We start from the raw sequence: 21,434 nt of genomic DNA, 5'->3' as shown, positions 1-21,434 counted from the left end.
TGTTATTTGTATTTAATAACGGTCGATAGTGTGTTCAGTTGAGTATAGGCACATGTTGTATACTCATAACTAGCCTTATTGTATTCAGCATAATGTCCGTCAGTGAACAGGAAACTTCTACCTCTGTTAATGTTATGCAGAAACATAGGCCCACTGATTTTTTGCCATCACGATTTCAGGGCGATGTAATTGATGCAGATTTAGCCGAAGCTCATTATTTGGGATTTGAAGATTATTTAGAGTTGCATAAATTGCCGTCCCAAACCACCCCTGTAGAGGAAGAATTAAATGAAATATGTCGCATATTTAAGCGAACACTTAAAGGCCAAGCCAGACTCTGGATTGAAAACAAAAGTTTTTCAACTATTGCTGATATGCGCAAGCAATTCCTTGCTCGTTTCAGTCCAGGCACTTCTTCCTACGCTAAATCACAGGCATTTCATGCATTAAGCTATACGCCAGGTGATACAGCTCAAGCTCATTTGGCCAAAATTTCAAAAGCTGCAGCACAATTAAGTTATGGCGAGGACCAAATTAGAGATAAATTCATCTCGACCCTGCCATTGCAATGCCGTTCAGCAGTGTTAATGTCTGCATCACCACAAGCAACAATTGCAGATTTGGTCATGAAAGTACAATGCTATTTTGACTTACAAATCCAAAGTCAACCCCCAGCTTCTTCCGAACCATTTATGGCAATGCACGACAAAGCGTCTTCTGTTCAGACTCCTACTAGTTCTGCATCTTCTGAGATACACGAGTTGTGTACCAAAATTCAGGAGTTAGAAACCAAGTTTGATCAGTCACGTAGGTCAGAATCGCAAGACAGTCCAAAAGATATGAGGCAAAGATATAGTTCTCGTGATTCTCGTGGTCCTAGGACAGGTAATAATAACAGGAGAAGGTTACCGTATTTTAATCCTTCAATCACATGTTACTACTGCCAAAATCGAGGTCATTTTGCACAATATTGCCAAATTCGCCTAAGCCATGAAATGGAGGCTGATGTAAACAAAGTACCAACACAGAATTTTCATTAGGGAGCACTTATGATTGCACTCATCATACAGTGACTCCAGACAAAGTACCAAGTAAAGGAAGATCGAAACGTAAAGCAAATAATATTTGGAAGAATAGTAATATTCCTAGTTCTAGATATACAGGGAACGACCGTAATGTGGATATTCAACTGGACACACGTAATTTTGTAAGAGGTACTTTACATGATGGTAAAGGAATTTCATTGTTGTTTGATAGTGGAGCGACACGCTCTATCATTTCTTCTTCTACAGTGCAAAATTCAAAGTATTTATCCTCTATACAACCAGTCTCAGTTGATGTAGTAAACCTAAAGTTGGGTAATGGTCAGTTTATTCATGCGTATAGCACGATAACATTTCAGGTCAAAATTCAAGGTCATGAATTTCAGCTTTCTGCTTTAATTGCTGCAAACCTGACAGGTATTGACTTAATATTAGGTAGTCAAACTCTGAAGGAATTGAATGGTTCTTTGGACTTTACCACAAACTGTTTTAGAATTAAACAAGCCAAAGTTTTCCTTAGGCCAGTGCAGAGATTTGTTATTTACCCAGGTCAGCAAAGATACATTACTGTACAGGGACGTCTTCCACTATATGCACGAAATGCAGATATGGTTATTAAACCGTTTCCTTTAATATCTCGTATGTGTCCTTCACGAATGTTAGTGAAAATGCATAAAGGTAGAACAAAGATTCTACTAAGGAACGTGGGTAACCAGAAATTTTGTCTGCATCCTTCTCGCACAGTGGCTCATTTAGATTTAGCAGATATCATTACGGTCACAGAAGACATACCTACTGATTCTCTAGATTTTCTAAATGTCATGAGAGACATCGAAAAACCGTCTCTTTTTCGAACCAATTCAAACTCTAAAGAGAATCGTGATGAAATTACACGATATAATTTACATCGATATCCACATTTGACAGCCGATGATCCCCTGGTTTCCAAATCTGAACAGGAAATCATGAGAGATAACATTAGTTTGGAACAAAGTATTCTAAATGCTTCAGAAACAGAAAGCATTTATGAATTTCTAGACTCACATAGAGATGCATTTTCTCTTTATGGTGAATTATCTCATTGTCCAAATTATGAGGCTGATATTACGCTTACTAATGATGAGCCATTTTACATACGTCCCTATAGACTTTCAGATGAGGACAAAGTCATTGTCGCCAGTGAGCTTGACAAATTAGTGCGATTAGGAATCTTAGCAGTAGGACATCAGTCTTATACTTCACCGGTTTTCCTCATTCCAAAGAAGGGAACAAAAGACAAAAGGGTTGTCACAGATTTTCGCTACTTGAACAGTAGAATAAAACGTCTCAATCACCCATTTCCATTACTGAATGAGACTATCCGTACCATAGGGTACTCTGGAGCCAAAATTTTGGGTGTTCTTGATTTAAAGTCTGCATTCTTCTGTCTGCCACTTAGTGTTCATGCACAACAATATACAGGTATTGCTTCATTTCATGGAGGAAAGCATTATTATTATAAACGCTTACCACAGGGATTGAATTTATCTCCAGCGATCTTTCAGTCACAAATTAATGATATTTTGGCAACGATCCCAAATTCAAATAAGTTCTGTATTGCTCATCATGATGATATTATTGTGTACAGTGCAGACAAACGATCTCACAAACAACACCTACAGGCAATTTTTAAGGTTTTAATGGACAACGGATTGAAAATCTCTCCGAAAAAGTGTAGCATTTTTCAAAATTCAGTCCGATATATGGGACATTTGCTCTCAATAACCCCAGAAGGTGAGGCTTGTATCCAACCTTTACATGATAGATGTGCAGCAATCAGGAACACACCGAAACCACACAATGTTAAGTCAGTAAGACGATTTGTAGGTGCAGTTAATTATGTGGCTTCATTTTTCCCAAATATTCAAGCACTATTGAGACCATTACATCATTTGAGTCGTAAGAGAAAGGTATTTAAATGGACAGAGGAACATCAGTGTGCATTTCAAAGTATTAAAGAGTTGTTGTGTAATCCACCTATATTGCATATGCCACAGAAATATGGTCGTTTTGTATTATATAGCGACACATCACGAGTAGCAACAGGATCATACTTGACACAAAGAGTTAATGGCAAAGAGAATATTATTGCATATTACTCTAAGATATTACCACCAGCATGTCAGAGGTATAGTGTAACTGAATTAGAAATGATGGGTCTATTTATTAATGTGACAGCATTCAAACATTTATTGCAAAATGTAGAATTTGAGGCATATGTTGATCACTCTGCCATTGTTGAATTGTTTAAGTCAAAACAAGAACCAGCAACTTCACGCTTACGTAAACTTCTGTTCAAATTGTCAGAATATACATTTCAGGTTGGTTATAAGAAAGGCTCAGAATTGGTTTTGGCAGATTATTTGTCTAGAGCACCACAGGAATTTCACTCTGAAATAGATCAGGTTGCTCAAGAGGTCAGTTCTTATGAGGATTTTTCAACTCGACCTAAGGAGACATTTAATCCAATCATGACAAGGTCAAAGGCAAGGTCAATGGGAGTCAAAGTTCCAGATTTATTTCCGAATAAAGTCACAAAGGAGTCCAAGCAGGATTCCCCAGCCAAAGTATCAACAAATAGAGTTGAAAGGACATCCGTTCCTAAGGCAACACATTCTAATGATCATGCTACACAGAGACCACAATCTGAGTCACAAAAGACGACTACACCAGTTATTTCTACTGATAAGAGAGATACATATAGTCAAAGGCCTACTATTACTATGCCGAGTGAAAATAGACATACATTTAGTCCTGACATGTTAGTTGTGCCAAATTTTACTAGTGTTTCTCAACCTTCAGAGCCAAGATTAGTGGATCAGAGTAGACATAGAGTACAAGAGGTAGTCAGAGAACCACCACCAGAATTATTTTCTCAGCCGAAGCCAGTCATAACAAACATTGATCATTTGGTTACAGGGCACATTCCAAAACAAAAGGAATTGAATAAAGTCATGAAGGCAATTCAAGGAAAGCTGATCAAAAACTATGATCTGCCATTTGACGTAAAAGAGTTACAAATTCAACAACAAACATGTCCTTACTACAAACCAATTTATGATTTTCTTGCACATGATATTATTCCAAGTAATGTTAAGCATGCTAGAACTGTTCGTTCTCAAGCAGAGGATTATTTGTTATGTAATAGTTTGTTATTCAGGATATTTTTGCATGAGACTAATGATGCTAAGATGACTCTTCAGTTAGTCGTACCTGAGACTATGGTAGAACAAATAATATCTCGATATCATGATGACTTGTTAAGTAATCATCAGGGTGTAATGCGTACATATTTGACCATTAGACAGCATTTCTATCTGCGCAATATGTTTCAACGCATCAGTAATTATATTCAGGCATGTCTCCGTTGTCAAGAATTCCGTAAGAAACCGGACAAATTGAGACAATATCATGCTCGCATTCCTGATTCTTATCGTCCTTTTGACAGACTTAGTCTGGATTTCAAGACTATGCCCACAACGGCTACAGGATTTAAACATTTGATGGTTGTTTGTGATGAGATCACTAGATTTGTTGTATGTGTTTCTCTTAAGACTCTTGATGCTGAAACGATATGTGAAGCATTATTGCAGAGGGTAGTCACAACTTTTGGTCCACCGTCTTGTATAATAAGTGATGCGGCTGCTTCTCTTACAGGAAAATTAGTAGAGCTCTTAAGTAAAGCTTTAGGCATTGAACAAAAGTTCATCAGTGTAAGCAATCATGGAAGCTTACAGGTTGAAAGACACATTCAGACTCTTTCAAATTTCCTCAAAGTGAACTTAAATCAGTTTGGTACGGATTGGGTACGATTTGTCCCAACATCAGCCTATGCATATAACACATTTTCCTCTCCTCAGTTGGGTAGCTATAGCCCATTTGAACTTGCATTTGGACGTAAGCCGCCAAATCTTACAAATTTATCATTCAATCCAATGGCAGGATTATCACAATCTCATGGAGAATATGCTGCATTGTTAAAGAAACGATTTGATCATTTGTCAAGGGTAATGTTAGTCTTACAAAAGAAGCAACAAGATGCTCAAAATGTTAAGATAAGTGCAAAACTAGACAAGGGTGCAATTTATTCAACGGGTCAATTAGTGTATCTATATAAGCCAACGTCTTCCTCTTTGACTGCGAACTCTCGCAAAATTGCTGCAGAATGGTGTGGACCACTAGTAATCCATCAAGTTTTGGATAGGACTCATTATTTGTTGGCCACTCTTAAAGGAGAAATTCTTAGTGATGTATTCAATTATAACAGGCTTAAACCATGTTTTGTAAGAGCATCCTCTGAAACTAAGAATATCACCAACATTCAGAAATTGCGAAAGGTCTTGAAAACAAAAGGTTCATCAAGTGAAAAGCTTGCTCGAATGAGAAATGTTTTGAGTAGTAACACTTCTAATGCAGAAAATGTTAATGTCATGCAAGATGCACATATTGAGTTTCATGATGAGTTTGGTAACATTTTGCCAGGGGTAACTTCAGATCACATCATGTGTCTTATGACCACTAAGCCAATGAATGTTGCATCCTTTTTAGAAAATAGAGCACATAATGAAGGATTAGCAATTCCATATCCTTCCATGAAAGATAGCATATTAAGGCAAAAGAAAGTTTTTGCAAATGCTCCACAAGGAGACATGAAAGTCCAACGTGCTCGATACAAATTGGGTGAATTACAGGTTCTGGTCACCTATCAGACACCATGTTTTCCATCAGGCTTTAAGAGTCATGATTTTTGGTGGAATGTAGGAAAATATTCCAACACAGGGGAAATAATGAATTTTCTCCATGAAAAGGGATTGAACATTACAGGCAATCCAGGCAGGATGTTGCAAACATTATATGGTTAATATGTATAACTGCATAATTGTTTAAGTTCAGATGAACAGGTGTTTTACCCACGATTGTATGAATGGAATGCGTCATGGCATTTACCTGCATACCTATTAAGTGGAAGTCATTGTACTATATGGTGTAACAATATAAGCTTTATTGTTAAAAACATCACCAAGTGACCTAGTTTCATCTTTTATATCAAATGTGTAATGAGTATACCTTATTTCTCCTTATGAATTCGTTCAAACGTTTACCCGGCAATTAGAACATATCCGGAATATTAGCAACATGGGTTTTCATATATTGAGAAATATTTTAAGGATATTTACATTGCATCATTTATGTTATATTGAAGGCTATTCAGAGACAGCATTGAAGATGTGCAACTTTTGCTTGCAGCAGCAGTTATCGAAGCAAATGAAAGTATAGATCTTTTGAGGAAATTATGTATATATTTTCTTTTCCTCAAATATTCATGCAAAAGTAAATTTCATCATGAAGTTTAAAAGACAAGATGTTAAGTGATATGTAAATTTGAAGAAAGATTTGTTGATGTCATAGTCTATGGGGTCTCTTTTATGGTATCGAATATCTAGTACTTTGGTACTTTACTAGAATTATTTCGGAGTGCATACCTAGGGTCACCATGCTATCGAGTCACATTTTCTTGATTTTCTTGATTTTCTTGAAGTGAATGTATATGATTCACACGGTTTCAAAGCAGTTTTGAAACTATGCCTTCATTAAAGAGGAGTTTTGTAAATGAGTTTGTAATATTTTAAGGTTCTTTTTTTGTGTACGAAATTTTTTATGGAACGCTAAGGTGTTCTGTTCAGTTAAAAGATAACTAAGTCAAGTTTTCTCTGATCTCACCCCAAATCACGGCATGATTTCACTTTTGATATAAATTTATTATTGATGTATGAAATGCATAAATGTATTTTGTAAGAGATACTGCATATTTTGCTGTGTCATGTAACTTTAAGATATCTTAAAGATATTTTTTTTTTTATAGATTACATCATATGATGTCATCAATATTAAAGAGGTACACAATATTTCATGGAGATAGTGTCAATGTATATACCATATGATCATTTTAATATTTGTAACCTAGATGTTAACCTTTGAGATATATGAAGACCATTTATTGAAGTAAATGAATATTAGTGAATGTGCTTACGGTACTCTACCTTCTTGAAATTAAGATAAGTTAAAGCAGTATGATGTTAAAATTTTGGAGTATCCAAAAATTTTAAAAGATTGAGGGGGATGTTATGAAATAGTGATACCATCTCTTTGATGTTACCGAAAAACTCCATCGAGACACCTTACGGGCCTCTTATGTATTTATCTAGGTCATGGATTCAGTTTTCCCACGAGAAGTTTTTTAACTATCTTATTGAATCTTGGTACAGGGCCTTTTCCCAAAATAGATTCCATTATGTCTGTGGAACATTCGAGAAGGTTCTCTCACGTGGTATGGAAGTTTCCATAGAAAGGGGATGGACTTCCAAACTCCCAACCAATCAGGGCAGATCAGTGCCAGCACAATTATTTTTATATCATTAAGTTAATACAGGATGGTCAGGTTATTGGCTGCCTACTGATTGTGCGCAGTGAGATTTTATGGAAGTAAGGTTTAAAAGGAAAAGGAGTCCGAAAATTTGAGCACTCTGTCAGCAAATTTATGACTTGGTCAGCAAATTTATGTCTCCGCCGAAAGGTCATCACTCCTAATTGTTTAATTGACGGAGTCAAGTCAAGTCAAATCATTGTAATTTAGTTTTATTTGTAAAGAGAATCGACAGAGAAGAAATTATACCGAATCATTAATCAAATCCTATCTCGTCAAATTGTTTTTTTGTGTGAAGTCATTGTTTTCTTCCGTTCGAGACATCTCCTGAAGAAGCATAAATACGGCATCAAGATATCCCAGTACCTTTCTATCGCGAGTCCCGATATAGTTTTACTATCGGAGGAGCCGGGCTCGACACAATATTACATTACTTCCGTTGGTGTTTTTGAAGGCTGCTAGGCCGTCGTCCCTGTATAGCCCGATGAATTCCTTCCCATATTCTCTTGCTAGTGTGTTTAGGATGTAGAGTCCTACAAGCTCGCATATCTCGGCCCCATCGTAGCTGCCCATTGTGACATCAAAGAGGTCGTTGTGTCCTTTCTTCATCCAGGGTGTGCCGTTGTCGAAAAGGAGTGACTTCCTGGAGTGCATTATGATTTGTACGTCTCGGTTGGAGATGTGGGTGTGATCCTTAGCCATGGTTAAGGCTTTTTCCAGTAGGCTTCTTGTTATGGAGGGGTAGAATTCAACGATGTCGAAGCTGATGAAGGTGTATTTCTCTTTGTCTTGTATGTTCTTGAACCATTCGATGACGGATGACGTGTTTCTCCATTGGTTAACTTTCGTGGCGATTCTTATGGCGTTGTTTATTCTGTCTAGGATGGCCTTGCTGATGAGACCTGTTTCGCTCTTTGCCGGGTTGATGAGCCTGCATGGTAGGTTGTTCTCAAAGTTGTCCTTGTGGTCTTTCAGGGTGATGAAGGCTTGCTTGGTGGCCATCGATTCCATGCGGTTGTCGATCCCTAGTTTCTCGGCGATAGTTCTGGCTTTGATTCTGTTGACAGGTGCCATGGAGGTCGTCTGGTAGTTCTTTGTGATGTGTTGCCTGAGGAGTTTTTCGTGTGGTTGGGTGTCTATCTCGTACAGGTTTCTGGTTTTGTCGGCCGGGATGAGCAGTTTGGTAGATTTCTTGATCCTGCTGACGTTTTTTCTGAGTTTGTCTTGGAATTGGTTGGTGACTTTTTTGAACTTCACGTTCTCGATCATACGGAGCAAGTCGTCCTCAAACAGCCTCAGTTCTTCGATCTGCGGTGGGCACTTCTTGCTTTTGAATCCGAAATTCTCCGTATGTGCAGGGTGGTGCTCGTCATCCTCCTCGTCGTCTTCCTCGTTGTTGTTGCATGTTTTTAGGAAGAAGGAAGCTTTCCATCTCATACGTTTGATGACGTTTTCGACTTTTTCGATGAGTATCTTCTTGTAGGTGTTGGCAGTTGGTATAGGTATATTCTTCATGGAGTAGTTAAAGCTGACTTGGTTCGGCTGTTCCATTGTTCCGTCTATTGCAGATAGGCGAGAGTGCTCGACTGACTGGTCAGGAGCGTAGGTAGAGTAGGTTGGCGTCTATCTTGGCGCAGAGTGCTCTATGTCCATTGGACAGAGCGTAATATATATATATATATATATATATATATATATATATATATATATATATATATATATATATATATATACATATAAATACTGGGAAAGTTCTGATGCTCTCCCATGGGTTATGATTGACCCTGTAATTTAATAGGGTGCATTCAATCAGATGTTGCAGTGGAGGTCAAAAGGTGTTCAAAGGGTAACAGATCAATTATGTTCCAAATTTAGTGTATGAGTATAGGATTAGTGACCTATGGATTCCCATGGGATGTCCTAATTTTTACTAGTTCACAACACCATCCAATGGATTTATAGTTTTCGCATGCATTGCAAGAGTTGACCTAAAATTAAGGCAGCCATTATCTCGCAGCCTAGTTTGACCACTTTCGGCCATAGAAAATAGCTATTTTAGAAAACAAATTTCTGTTACAAAGTTTGGACAACACTGTTGTACTGTACTTTTAAAGTCAATATTATGATCGGATCAAATTTAACCATAGATTTGGCCATCGACCTGCAGCCTGATCTGGCAGCCGTTTTTACTTTATCTGTGAGCTGTGCAAGTAGCAACATTATATGAACACACCATAGCATCCAGAATCATTATCCTTTTGTTTCTTCAAAAGGGAAAAAGTGAAACACCTTAATAGACACTTGATGGTCAAGACCTGTAAGCTACTTTCCTTCGAGAGAATATGGTAAACCTATCGAACTGTGTGAGCGAGTAAAGTGAGGGACCGTTATTTGATATAATAAAATAATAATTTGATATCTACAAAAAGAGTAGATCATTTGTAAGGTTGACTGACTGAACCTGATTATCTACATTGCATGCACATGTACAGTTCAACTGGTACATGTTACACACATAATGTTCTGACGCGTACTGTGTACATGGTGAATCATGTAACTTTAAGAAAACAGAAGTGGTATCCACTGTCCAGTGTAACAGATTCCTCTTTAAAGCTGGGCTTTAGCTTATATTAATGGATTCCTTTAAAAGATTCTGACAGCACTACAGTAGTTTATATAAATATGTTTTTATGGTGTTATTGAATAATCATGATGGATGCATGATCACTTACCAAGGCATTGAGGCAACACCCCAAAGTTGCCATTCACACATGTAATAGTAGCTGTACCAACCAAAGTAAAGCTTAACGTTTCTGTGGCAATACAATCAAATGTGATCTCTGACCCCTCTGGATACAGCTGTCGACCGGTTGTTTCGGAATCAACCTGAAAACCATTTTCAGGCGGAGCGACAGCTTCGCAGGCACCTACAAAATCAAAAAGAGCCATCTGTTTCATCAGGGTACACAAGTTTATTACTTATTAGATACAAGACTTATGTAGATATTTAGAATTATGTAGATAGTTTAAAAATTCTTGTCCATATCTTTTATTTGTTTTAATCATATTTTATCAGTGAACAAAAAGGCAAAGTGAATACAGTAGAACATTAAGTCTACCTTGAGCGTAAAAAGGAGAAGTTCAAAGAAACCCTTTTATAGGCTTGAAGTTAGTAGTTACTGTTTCCCACCTGTAAGTCTACAGAAGGAAATGTAACAACTTAGGTAGAATATCCAGCAATAATGGCATCTCTTTTCTTCAGAGCATTGTACTCACTGTAGATTTCGATTTACTATTACCCCTCCCCTACCCCCCCATCTCCCTGCTGCCCAGCCATACATATAATAAGCAGACCATTGTTCATTCAGGTTTTGATGTTTGTTTTAATACTCCATCATGTATCAAGAAATAGCAGAGAAGGAATTTCAACATTTATTTTCATTCTAAGTTGGGTGGGCTAGAATTATATGCTAAACGACCCTAGTGATTTAAACCATACTAATCATGTTGCAAAATGCTGTAAAAACAGATGGAAATTAACTTTTGATGATCATGCACTGAACAAAATTGGGGCCCTACTTTGCCATTACATTCTTTACTTACCTTGACGACTCAGACAATCATAGTCATTATTAAATGAATTATCATTCATACTGTGCTATGATGAATGTTGTAAAAATTCCCCCCAAAAAATATTGTGTCAGAGATGCTGCAGGCTTAACTATGTTTTAGCATTGCAGTTTTCTTACCAAAATAGTTTGTGCAACAGTCTGTTTTCTGTTTTTTTATTAATTGCCAGCATGCCTAGCCTCTTTGTATAAAATTTGAACAATGTTCAGCCTAATTTTGTTTTATTATACTAACATTAGTCATATAGTCTAGCACATATCCTAGCATGGTTTTGTAAACAACAATAAAAGTATTCCAAAGGACAACTGGTGAAAAAAGAGACTTAAGTCTCTTATTCACCCAATTCTATTTACTTATTTGTATTTTACCTAAACAATGTTGTTTGTCCTTTGACAAAACACCTGACTACTGTTCAGTAATTGTGCAAAACTCTCTTGCCAACGTTAATTAAATATTAAAGTTAATTAAAAAAGTTATAAGATGTGAAGTGTGAGGTTTCAAAATAATTTGAGAACGACAAACAACTCTGTTGCTGTAAAATACTCCTAATAAATAAATGGAACACTCCTACATGGAAATAGGAGATCCCTTACAACACTAAGTTACAGTTACTATTCCAGGCCATAACTAGTACAAACAAGGGGTGTTACTAAAACGAATGACAATTGCGTTACACATAACGAATGACAATATGTTGTACACAATAAAACGAATGACAGTGAATGACAGCACAGACATTTGCTCCAACCAGATATCACAGTTCAGACTTCATGGGTGTATTAAAGCCATGCAAACCGAGTGGGCACAAAGTGCGTGGATTACAGATCTAGTAAAGTACGGACAAGATACAAATGCACCTTATAGTAAGCGAAATTGTAAGTCTGATTTTAATAAGTAAATTTAACATCATTTTTCCGATCTTAATTGTTAGAAACTAACAATACTATCATTTTGAAACGGTTAAAAATTTCTTTTCCCCGACTGATCATAAAGGTGGGGGCCGTCCCCCCCCCCCCCCTTTGCACAAGCCACTGCTTGAACACCATGTATTCATTCCTAAGTTCCCTACATGAAAATATATAGGGGCCTATATAAGTTGCCGAATGATTCATCTCATTGGAGTTTTCGAAATGCAGCCAAAAGTTTCCAGAAAATTTCCGAGAAAACAGTCGTTGCTTCTACAATTTTTATACTTTAATAGTACCATATCATAGCATTGTCCACCCAAATTAATCGAGGACGTATCAGTTTCAAAAATACCAATTAGCCAGCACCTAACAATTACTTCAGTTATCTTTCTTTATAAATCTACTGGTAAATGTCAAAAGAACAGCACTCAAGCGCATTCTCACACAAAAACTTTCCCTGTGGTTTCTATCCGTAAATTACACCAAAACCCTGCAACTAACATGCCATTTTCCTTAAATTATTTTTGCGCAGAAAACCAATAACCGCATGTACTCCACTCCGTTAATCATTATATCTCTTCTCACCACCGTCCTTCGTTGTCATTCGCGAATGATGAATTAACCCATATACAAAGTCAATTGTCATTCCCTGTCATTCGTTTTAGTTTATCCTCAAACAAGTGTATAGTTTAGCTGTTGGGCCCGCTAAAGTTAGTTTTCTTAATTCGCTGTCCAGGTAGTAATGCCTTAACTAGTACTACTACCAAAGGAAACATAGCTGCCTGCTGTAGCCTACCTGTAAGTGTAACTTGACATGAATTGAAGTTACAGTGTTAGTCTTGCACCGATAACTAGGTAAAGGTCAAAGTAGTCTAACAAGTAATAACGTGTGCCCTTGCTAGGCCTAGCGTAGCTTTAGGGCTAGCCTAGGCTAAAGTGCTATCAATCTTACGTTACAGTATACAGAAGCTCTAAACATTTGCTCAATTATGTGTCTTAAATTATGTTTGAACGGATTTTAATAAACGGTGTTGCAATAGGTCATTTACTCAAATGGAATTTACCTGGACACACGTCTTCATCGTTACCAAGGGTGCAGTCATCAATACCATCACACACCAAGTCACGATCGATACATTCGCCGTCCGAACATTCAAATTCTCCCGGGCATACAGGTGCTGATAACAGTAAAGAAAAATAAATCTCGTCAAGTTCGATTTCTGGCAAGATGTGAACATAATTGACAATGGGCCCACCCGCACCCTGATCCTCAAGAGCAAAGAATATTCCGGGTGGGTAGTATTTGTTCTAGGGCCTATATATAGCTGGTAGTGTGTAACTTTGAAACACGAGATAAGTAGATGTATAGTATACCGTACTTATGTATAGGTATACCAGGGGCGTAGCGAAGGTTTTTTTGTTGAGGGGTGTAGAGAATTTGATTTGCCGACGGATCTGGAAGTGGTGACTGAAATGGGGGAGGGGTCTAAGGGGAGGGGGTGCCCCCTCCCCCTTTGGAAAATTTTTAGTTTTGAAACGTCCTTAGATGCAATCTGGTGCAAATCTTAAGTCAAATTTGATTTGCCGACGGATCTGAAAGTGGTGACTGAAATGGGGGAGGGGTCTAAGGGTATAGGGGGTCTACCCCTCCCCTTTGGAAAATTTTTAGTTTTGAAACGTCCTTAGATGCAATCTGGTGCATATTTTAAGTCAAATTTGGCACGGAAGAAGCTCCCGTTCTCCTTTTCTCTATTCAGCTTTCCTTCTTTCTTCCCCTTCCGCTCTCTTCACCTTTTCTCCTTTTGCCGACAGACCCAAAATTTGCCGATAGCGACCAAATTATTGGGGGTGTGACACCCCCCCCCCCCACACACCCCCCCCCCCCCCGCTCGCTACGCCCCTGAGGTATACGTTCCTCTTAGATATCAGACCAGGGAGTTGTTATAACAACTCCGTGATCAGACTGAGATTTCAGACTCGATCATTGGGTCGGGCCGAAAGGAAAAGTCGGGAAAGCGAGAGGAGAGCCATTTAATCAAATTTGACGGAAACTTTCATAAGTAATCAGAAACGTACTACATCTATATCTATATGTGTAGGCTACTGTTGTAATTAAGAATCATCAAAATTGTTATCTCAGCACATAAATAATAGTAGATGGGGGTGGGAGTAGCACACTGACGTTATGTATCATGCTAAACTATCCTAAACTTTCCTACACTACTTCTTAACCTTTAGGATGCCAGTCGGACCGTAGAAGCCACCACAGTATTTCATATTCATGACGTCCTTAGGTGACTGGGTCGAATCCCCTATAACGGATAGCCAACAATTTCCGACAATCCATACCTGTTAAGGTTTGCTTATAATTCCCCGCACTATGTTCGTAAGTTCTATGCTTACATTTGAATAAAAGATTGATGAAGTTGCATATATAACAAATGAAAACAATTTCTTCAATCCAATAAATTCAATATATATAATTATGGAGATGAAAAAAAAGGGAAAATCTTTTTCAGGGCTCCTTTTTTTATAGTTTTGTTGAAAATATGTTTTATTCTCCATGTTTGAAAATATAAAATATGAATATATACTCCATAAACAATATTCCTTTCGGAGAAATTCTATAGTCATGTGCAAGGTTTATCACTCTGCAGATAAGCTATTTGTGGCCAGGAATTATTGCGGTTAACGATACACTTTGGTGGCCTAATCCATTGTTTATTTAGGGGTTTCCTGTTGCTGGGCTATCAGAATTACGTTTACATATAGAACAAGGTAATTGTGTTGGTACCAAATCTACAGATGTAGTAATAAACTGCTATTAAGTTAATGGAAATACACTGAAGCCCACGTCAAAGTTTCCTAAAAATAAAACGTTGTTTAACTAGTAGGTGTAACCCCCTCCATACACATTGTCTGTGCGAAATACGCCGCATGTGGCACTGCAATAAATCTATAGTGGACCAGTTAGCAAGTTTATGAAATACATTGTAGGGGTATAGGAACCCAAATAAAACGCACGCACGAACACACACGCACAAAGTGTACAATAGATTTCTTTAGTCCACCTCTGTGCACAGGTGTACAATATACAATATTACACTTACCGTGTCTATAACGTTTCTTGCGTGTGTTGCTTTCTGCTTCCTCTTAAGTTATAGAATACACGACTTAGGCTATAGTTCGTACTGACATTATAAATCAAATTAAAAACATTAAAATAAAATAAAAGTATAAATATATATATCTTCTTAGTATACCTGTTTGACAAAACTGTCCATTTCCTATAAACCCCTCGTTGCACTGACAAATACCATAAGAATCGCTCGAAATAATGCATGTCGCGTCTCCGTCACAAATATCCTCATTCTCAAAGCAGTTCCTGTCTGAAATTCAAAAATGAAGAGGATTAATACAATGTTGTATTGTTCAAACTTTAGGAGGTAGCAGTGGAAGGCGTACGTGCAAGGGACTTGACACTGCAAGGTTATTGTCTCTGGAATGTGTTTAGTAGCAGTTGCACAACCTAATCAGGGCTTTTTTTAGACCGAAAAATATAAAACAACTGTGACAAAGGGATGTGAATTCAGGCACGCAGAGTTTAAACTAGTAACTTGTTTGCCAGCTGCACAAACTAAGTTTGAATCTGCATGGAAATACCGGCCTGGAATAAAGACATACATGCATATACACGCACCCCACACATGCACACGCACGCACACGTACATACACACACATGTTGGTTTTACATTCCAACCGAGGACCCCATTGTATTTTCCATTGTTCAAATCCACGCGTACCCTAACCTTAGCAATACCCCATACAATAGAAATTCTTCCAAGGACGTGGTGATTCTTTAGAAATCACAACCGAGGACCTGGAATTCTTTTGTTCAAGTCCTCGGTCAGATAGAAAAACAAACGCACATACATACATTATATTCTCTAATTGAGACTGTAACCTTCTTACCCATTGGAGTGGTAGATTCAAGTAGCTCTGTTGTCACATCAGTTGTTTGGATGGTCGTCGCTTCTGCCGCTTGTGTCGTCTGCTGTGTCGTCTGCTGCATTGTCACGGGTGTAGATGGCACATCCATCGTCGTCTCTTCCATCGTTGAACTGAAGAAGGTTGAACTAAAAAACGTTGACGACTCGAAAGTCGAACTCTGACCCTGTGAGGTACTCTGTGCCATTGTCGACGTTATAGGGGAAGTTGTGCTAGGGTTCTTTGTACTCGAGATTGATTCTGTGGTGCTGACGTCACGAGTTGTAGATGGCTCATAAGTAGTAGAAACTTCATCTGTGGTGCTGGCGACAAGAGTTGTCGATTGTACATATGTTGTAGATGGCACATTAGTAGTAGAAACTTCATCTGTGGTGCTGGCGACAAGAGTTGTCGATTGTACAACTGTTGTTGAGGGTACATTAGTAGTGGATTCACTGTCCGTTGTAGATGGCACATTAGTAGTAGACACTTCATCCGTGGTGCTGGCGACAAGAGTTGTTGATTGTACAACTGTTGTTGAGGGTACATTAGTAGTGGATCCAAAGTCCGTTGTACTCGCCATCTCTGTGGTACTCGCCACTTCTGTAGTCGACAAAATTTCTTTCTCTTCCTCTGTAATCAAGTTTTAATGGAATGTGGCGAAGAGGAAGACGTAAAATAGTGGTCATCTTAGAGTAATCTCAGCCATATGTTCCATACACCATTACCATAGAAGGGTATACATCACCATATTCGTAGCCACAATGAGTTGACTGCATAAACAGATTCCTGGAGTATTCGACAGATATTACACAATGCAAATACGCAACAGTTTATTACCAATTCGAATCTTCCATTCAATTTTTTTAAATTATATAGTGATACACCTGTTTGATGAGAATTCGAACGTTGTTGAAACCATTTTAAATACCCATAACATCCCGCCATCCTAGGCTTCGACCTCTCAACCTTCCACGTTATCAATTACATAATAGTTCAATAACGTCACGTTGCCAACATTCTATCAACAAACGAACGAAATGAAATTTTACATTACGTTAAAAATTTACATTACATAAATTCCTTGTCCGGACAGTTGGCATCGTTATTATTAACAAGCCATATAGTGCACACAACAATGATTCGAGAAAGAAAGAAAAAAAATCCGAATTTTTATAATTAGTTTATATCCTGCAGGTGAATTCTCAGTTTGTAAAGTCATATAAGCAAACAAACAAACATTGTAGAATATTTCCAATTAACTTACATTAAGAAATTCCTTGCCGCCAACACGACTCGATTTTTCAAATACCAACAAATGAAAACAACAGATCTAAGTACCTTTTTCGTCATCAATAATGCAAATAGTTGCTGAAAATCTTGCCGCCTTTGGAGCTGCAATGTTGCATTCTATGAAAACCACAAATTCTTCTAATCCTTCTAATTCATTATCCTGTACTATACTGAAGTAGACGTAGTCGGATTGCGGCTCAACTTCCACGGTGAAATCAAAGTCAAGCTCAGCCGTACCACTCCTTGCAGTAATTAGAAATTCTAAAAGAAAAAAAAACCCAGAATCACAAGAATGATATGTGCGTGCACGTGGTACTCACAAACACATAAACAATAAGCAACTCGTAATCAATGTGGTTCTTCTACCCACCAAATATGGAAATGGTCCGGACCAAGGGCGGCGGAACCGGGGGGGCACAGGGAGCACGTGCCCCCCCCCCACTTTTCCTCAGGTTAAAAATGTGCCCTTTTTCTACATAAAAATTGAGGTGTCTCAAGTTAGCAAGAGGCAAGGGAACCAGAATGAACACTCGGGAAGGGCCGTTTCCGGCCATCTGAGGGGTTTGTAAAACCAAAAATTTTCTTGTACGCTCCGCGCCAACCGATGGTGGCGCTCCGCTCAGATAGTCGTGCATACAACTTTGCAAATCCTGGCTACGCCCCTGACTTTTAATGAACTTCTGTGGGTCAAATTAAAGCTATTTCGAATGGAAAAATGTGTTAAGATATTAACGAGAAATAAACTCTAATTCGGAAGGTTCCTACATTAGCAACTAGCATGATTTCACCTCATTTTCTCAAAAGAAATCTTATTGTTCCTTGTTTCCCAATTTGCACATTGGATATTGCAGTGCTAGTATGCATACTTTCCTTGAGGGGGGGGGAGGGGGCGCAAATAAGATAATACAATGAGAGTAATAAAGGGTACTAAATATAAGGCTGCATCAGTCCAATCAAATTTCTGCAAAGTGCCCTTTGATGTCCGTGCCCCCCCAGATTAAAAGTGTTTCCGCCGCCCTTGGTCCGGACTCCCTTCTTCAGATATCGTGTTTACAAGCTACAGGCGTCACAAACGCACACACAGAGAAGGCATTGTGAAAGCAACGGTGACGATTAGCATCGAAACCAATACGTTATAGGCGCCAGCTTTTACAACTGGTCTGATAACCATTGTCGGTGTTGCAACTCAACTTAACATGTTAAATGAGGTGAAAAGTAGATCGTCATGAAATGAAATATTCGAAATATCGTAATCTGATATCGAACATAAACCAATCACGGTTCACGAACCAGTGTTTCACTAGGATCTTGAAACGTGCGTCCCATGGACGCATCTGCTCGAAAAATGTTTGAATTTAACAGATAAAATCTTGCTTCTACTCATACACTTTTGTGATAAAACCCCAAACCAAGGAGTTGTTAGATAACCTTATGTATTTTTGAAGTCAAGTAGAACATTACCTGGTCCCATTGCTGTCATTTATAGACTATTTAGTATGGTAGAGGTCTATGTACACACAAACAATGAATTAAAAATAAATAGCTGCAGTACATATCAAACAAATGTATAAATTAGAATGTTCACCAAAGCTGATGTTTATCCTGTTCTGGTAGGCTTAGCCTAAGCTTAGTGTATAAGATGCACTGAATTATTTTTTTAATTTAAAAACCTATACTCCGATTCTGATTAGCTGATCATATAGGGCTCGGAAATTTAGCAGTTTCGATCCCCTAAAGCATGCTTTCTGATCGGACCCTCAAGCCACATCTATTCGCATTTGCAATTAGACGGTCGTGATGATATTCTGTAATATTTACAGATTAATAGACGCATTTTGAAAACAAGAGATTAATTGTGATGTGATCCTAAAGCTAGCAAGTGAATTTCCCACATTTCGGCCCACATAGCAGGTGCACAGTTCTCGGTTAACCGGTTTTAATAACCCGTGAGCGGATGAGAGCCATTCAAAGGCCTTTCTAAATATAGGGAAAGGCAGATGGGACTTCATTCTATAGATTTACTCCCCATCATACAGGATCCGCCGTTAATGCACATTTTTACAGTCCCAGGTACTGTGTATAGATGTTACAAGCATGTTCTAACCTTCAGGCCATACTTTGTTTTGTACTGTGGAGAGGGCGGTCGTAATAGGTTTCTTGACTGTTATATTACTAATGCCGTGGTATTCTTGTAGGGGAAAAATATAACACAACTTGGAAATAGGATAAGTTGAAAGACATTTTCTTCATAATATATTGGTCTAGTGCCGAGGATATGGAAACAAAATAACATTGAACCAAATAACTCAATGTAAAAACCGAAATTGTACATAAAACCAGGCATATATGTACTAGATTTTGAAATGACATTTGCAGAGCCACCGACACCTGGGTAGGGGCGGGGCGATTTTTTCCCCAGCGCGGCAAAGGCCAAGATTTGCATACCTCGCTTCCATTGGCTGGGGTCCGTCTGCATAAGTTTCATTGCAATATCAACCAGCAGCCGCTGCACAGAATCGCTCATCACATACTATATTTCACAAGGACACTTTGCTACACTCAGAAAAGAAAACAGTCTAGCAGCAGAATGTGCGTGTTTGAGTAAAGGGTGTAGAGCAGGGTTGTCCAACCTTTTGCAGAGGAGGGCCACATGGAATAATTATGATGAAGGAGGGGCCCGCATGAACCCTACGCTCGATTTTTTGCCCAAAGCCCAAGGCAACAAAATGTGAGCACTGCGCGAGCGCACTGATTTATTTTCCTTCCTGATTAAACAGATGAATAAAGTCCAGCCGCCCCTCCCCCACCCCTCCGCTGAGAGTGTCACACAAACTGACCTGTATGCAGTTTTTTGGATCCAGAAGGTTCGAATGATTGATTATATAGCTTCAAATTGTTATCAATAAATCTGCTCACTAAAATTTTGCACCGTAGAAGCATCTCTGGTGGGCCGGACGCAACCCTGCGGCGGGCCGGACTGTGGCCCGCGGGCCGTAGGTTGGACAACCCTGGTGTAGAGGGTCTGTGGTTATACATCGCACAACTCTGTTGCTGTATATTTGAAGAATTTAAAACAACTGAAACAGTTTTCAGATGAATACCAAATATCACCATATTATATAAACGTAAGACAACTTCTGTGTTTAATAACTATAATCCACAGTGGCATGTGGTACTACTAACATGACTAATTACAGGCGCGTATCCAGGGGGCCTTGGGGGCGAGCGACCCCCCCCCCCCGGGTAAGAAAAAGAGGAGAGGAAAAGAGGAAACAAAGAGAGAAGAAAAAAGTTTCGTTATTAGACCAGGATCTATATGCGAACTGCACTAGACCCATGTCCTTCGATGCAACACTGCCATCCTACTTCTGTCCATCCATAATTTAGAACTTTCCAAAAAAAATCCTCCTGTGTTCATTCCTTGAACAAAAGTCTTTAGCAACTTCGGTTAAATGCTATAGCATGTACAGACTAAAAATAAATAAATAAAATAAAATATTAAAATTAACAAAGGCTTAAGATATCCGAAAGACAGTTCTTCATCAAAGGGTCACATTGCATTTGCCAGTAGGGCACATTTAGTATTTTGGAAAAAACTGCCCCCCCTCCTACCCCGATGGTCACGAAACGTATGCTCAGCGACGACGACAACGTGTGTTCTCATCCTTTCTATAATTCCATATAGTTCGTTGTTGCACAAACAGCATGTTATTAAGCTATAGTCGAGCAATCGTACGTGATACACGCTTCCTATAAATAATTATTACGCGGCTAATACACTGCGATAACGACTTTTGTGTTTAGGCCACTGCACATCTGGCTGTCTTACAAAAAAAGAAAGTTTATATTGTCCGTCAGTTAAGTTCGTCAAATGTATAAAGTCCAGACATTGGACAATAAACAAGAAGCATCCTACTGGAAAAATTGCAAAAGAGCACTGTTTGTCTTTCTGATATAATATGTAAAAGAACATGTAAAAGAATTCAAACAGGAAACAAATTCTGCTGATAATATGATATCATATGATAATGATGAAACTGGCAAAACATTGCACCAGATCGCATCTAAGGACCTTCAATTGTTCAAAATTTATTACACCCCTCCCCTTAC

At 38.5% G+C, this 21,434-nt stretch overlaps 1 protein-coding gene across 1 annotated transcript in view; it reads right to left on the bottom strand.

Moving 5' to 3' along the window:
• The window catches only part of LOC139966404 (uncharacterized), a 97,334-nt gene that overhangs the window by 46,547 nt on the left and 29,353 nt on the right, over positions 1-21,434 (bottom strand). The window contains exons 17-21 of the mRNA XM_071969354.1: positions 17,373-17,585; positions 16,017-16,664; positions 15,308-15,433; positions 13,109-13,222; positions 10,239-10,433 (exon numbers count right to left, since the gene is read on the bottom strand). Of these exons, the coding sequence (XP_071825455.1) occupies positions 10,239-10,433; positions 13,109-13,222; positions 15,308-15,433; positions 16,017-16,664; positions 17,373-17,585 (1,296 nt within the window). The remainder of the gene's footprint in view (positions 1-10,238; positions 10,434-13,108; positions 13,223-15,307; positions 15,434-16,016; positions 16,665-17,372; positions 17,586-21,434) is intronic.

This window comes from Apostichopus japonicus, chromosome 4 (assembly GCF_037975245.1).
Source record: "Apostichopus japonicus isolate 1M-3 chromosome 4, ASM3797524v1, whole genome shotgun sequence".
Lineage (NCBI taxonomy): Eukaryota > Metazoa > Echinodermata > Holothuroidea > Aspidochirotida > Stichopodidae > Apostichopus > Apostichopus japonicus.
This window is presented reverse-complemented; position numbering and strand designations above follow the sequence as displayed.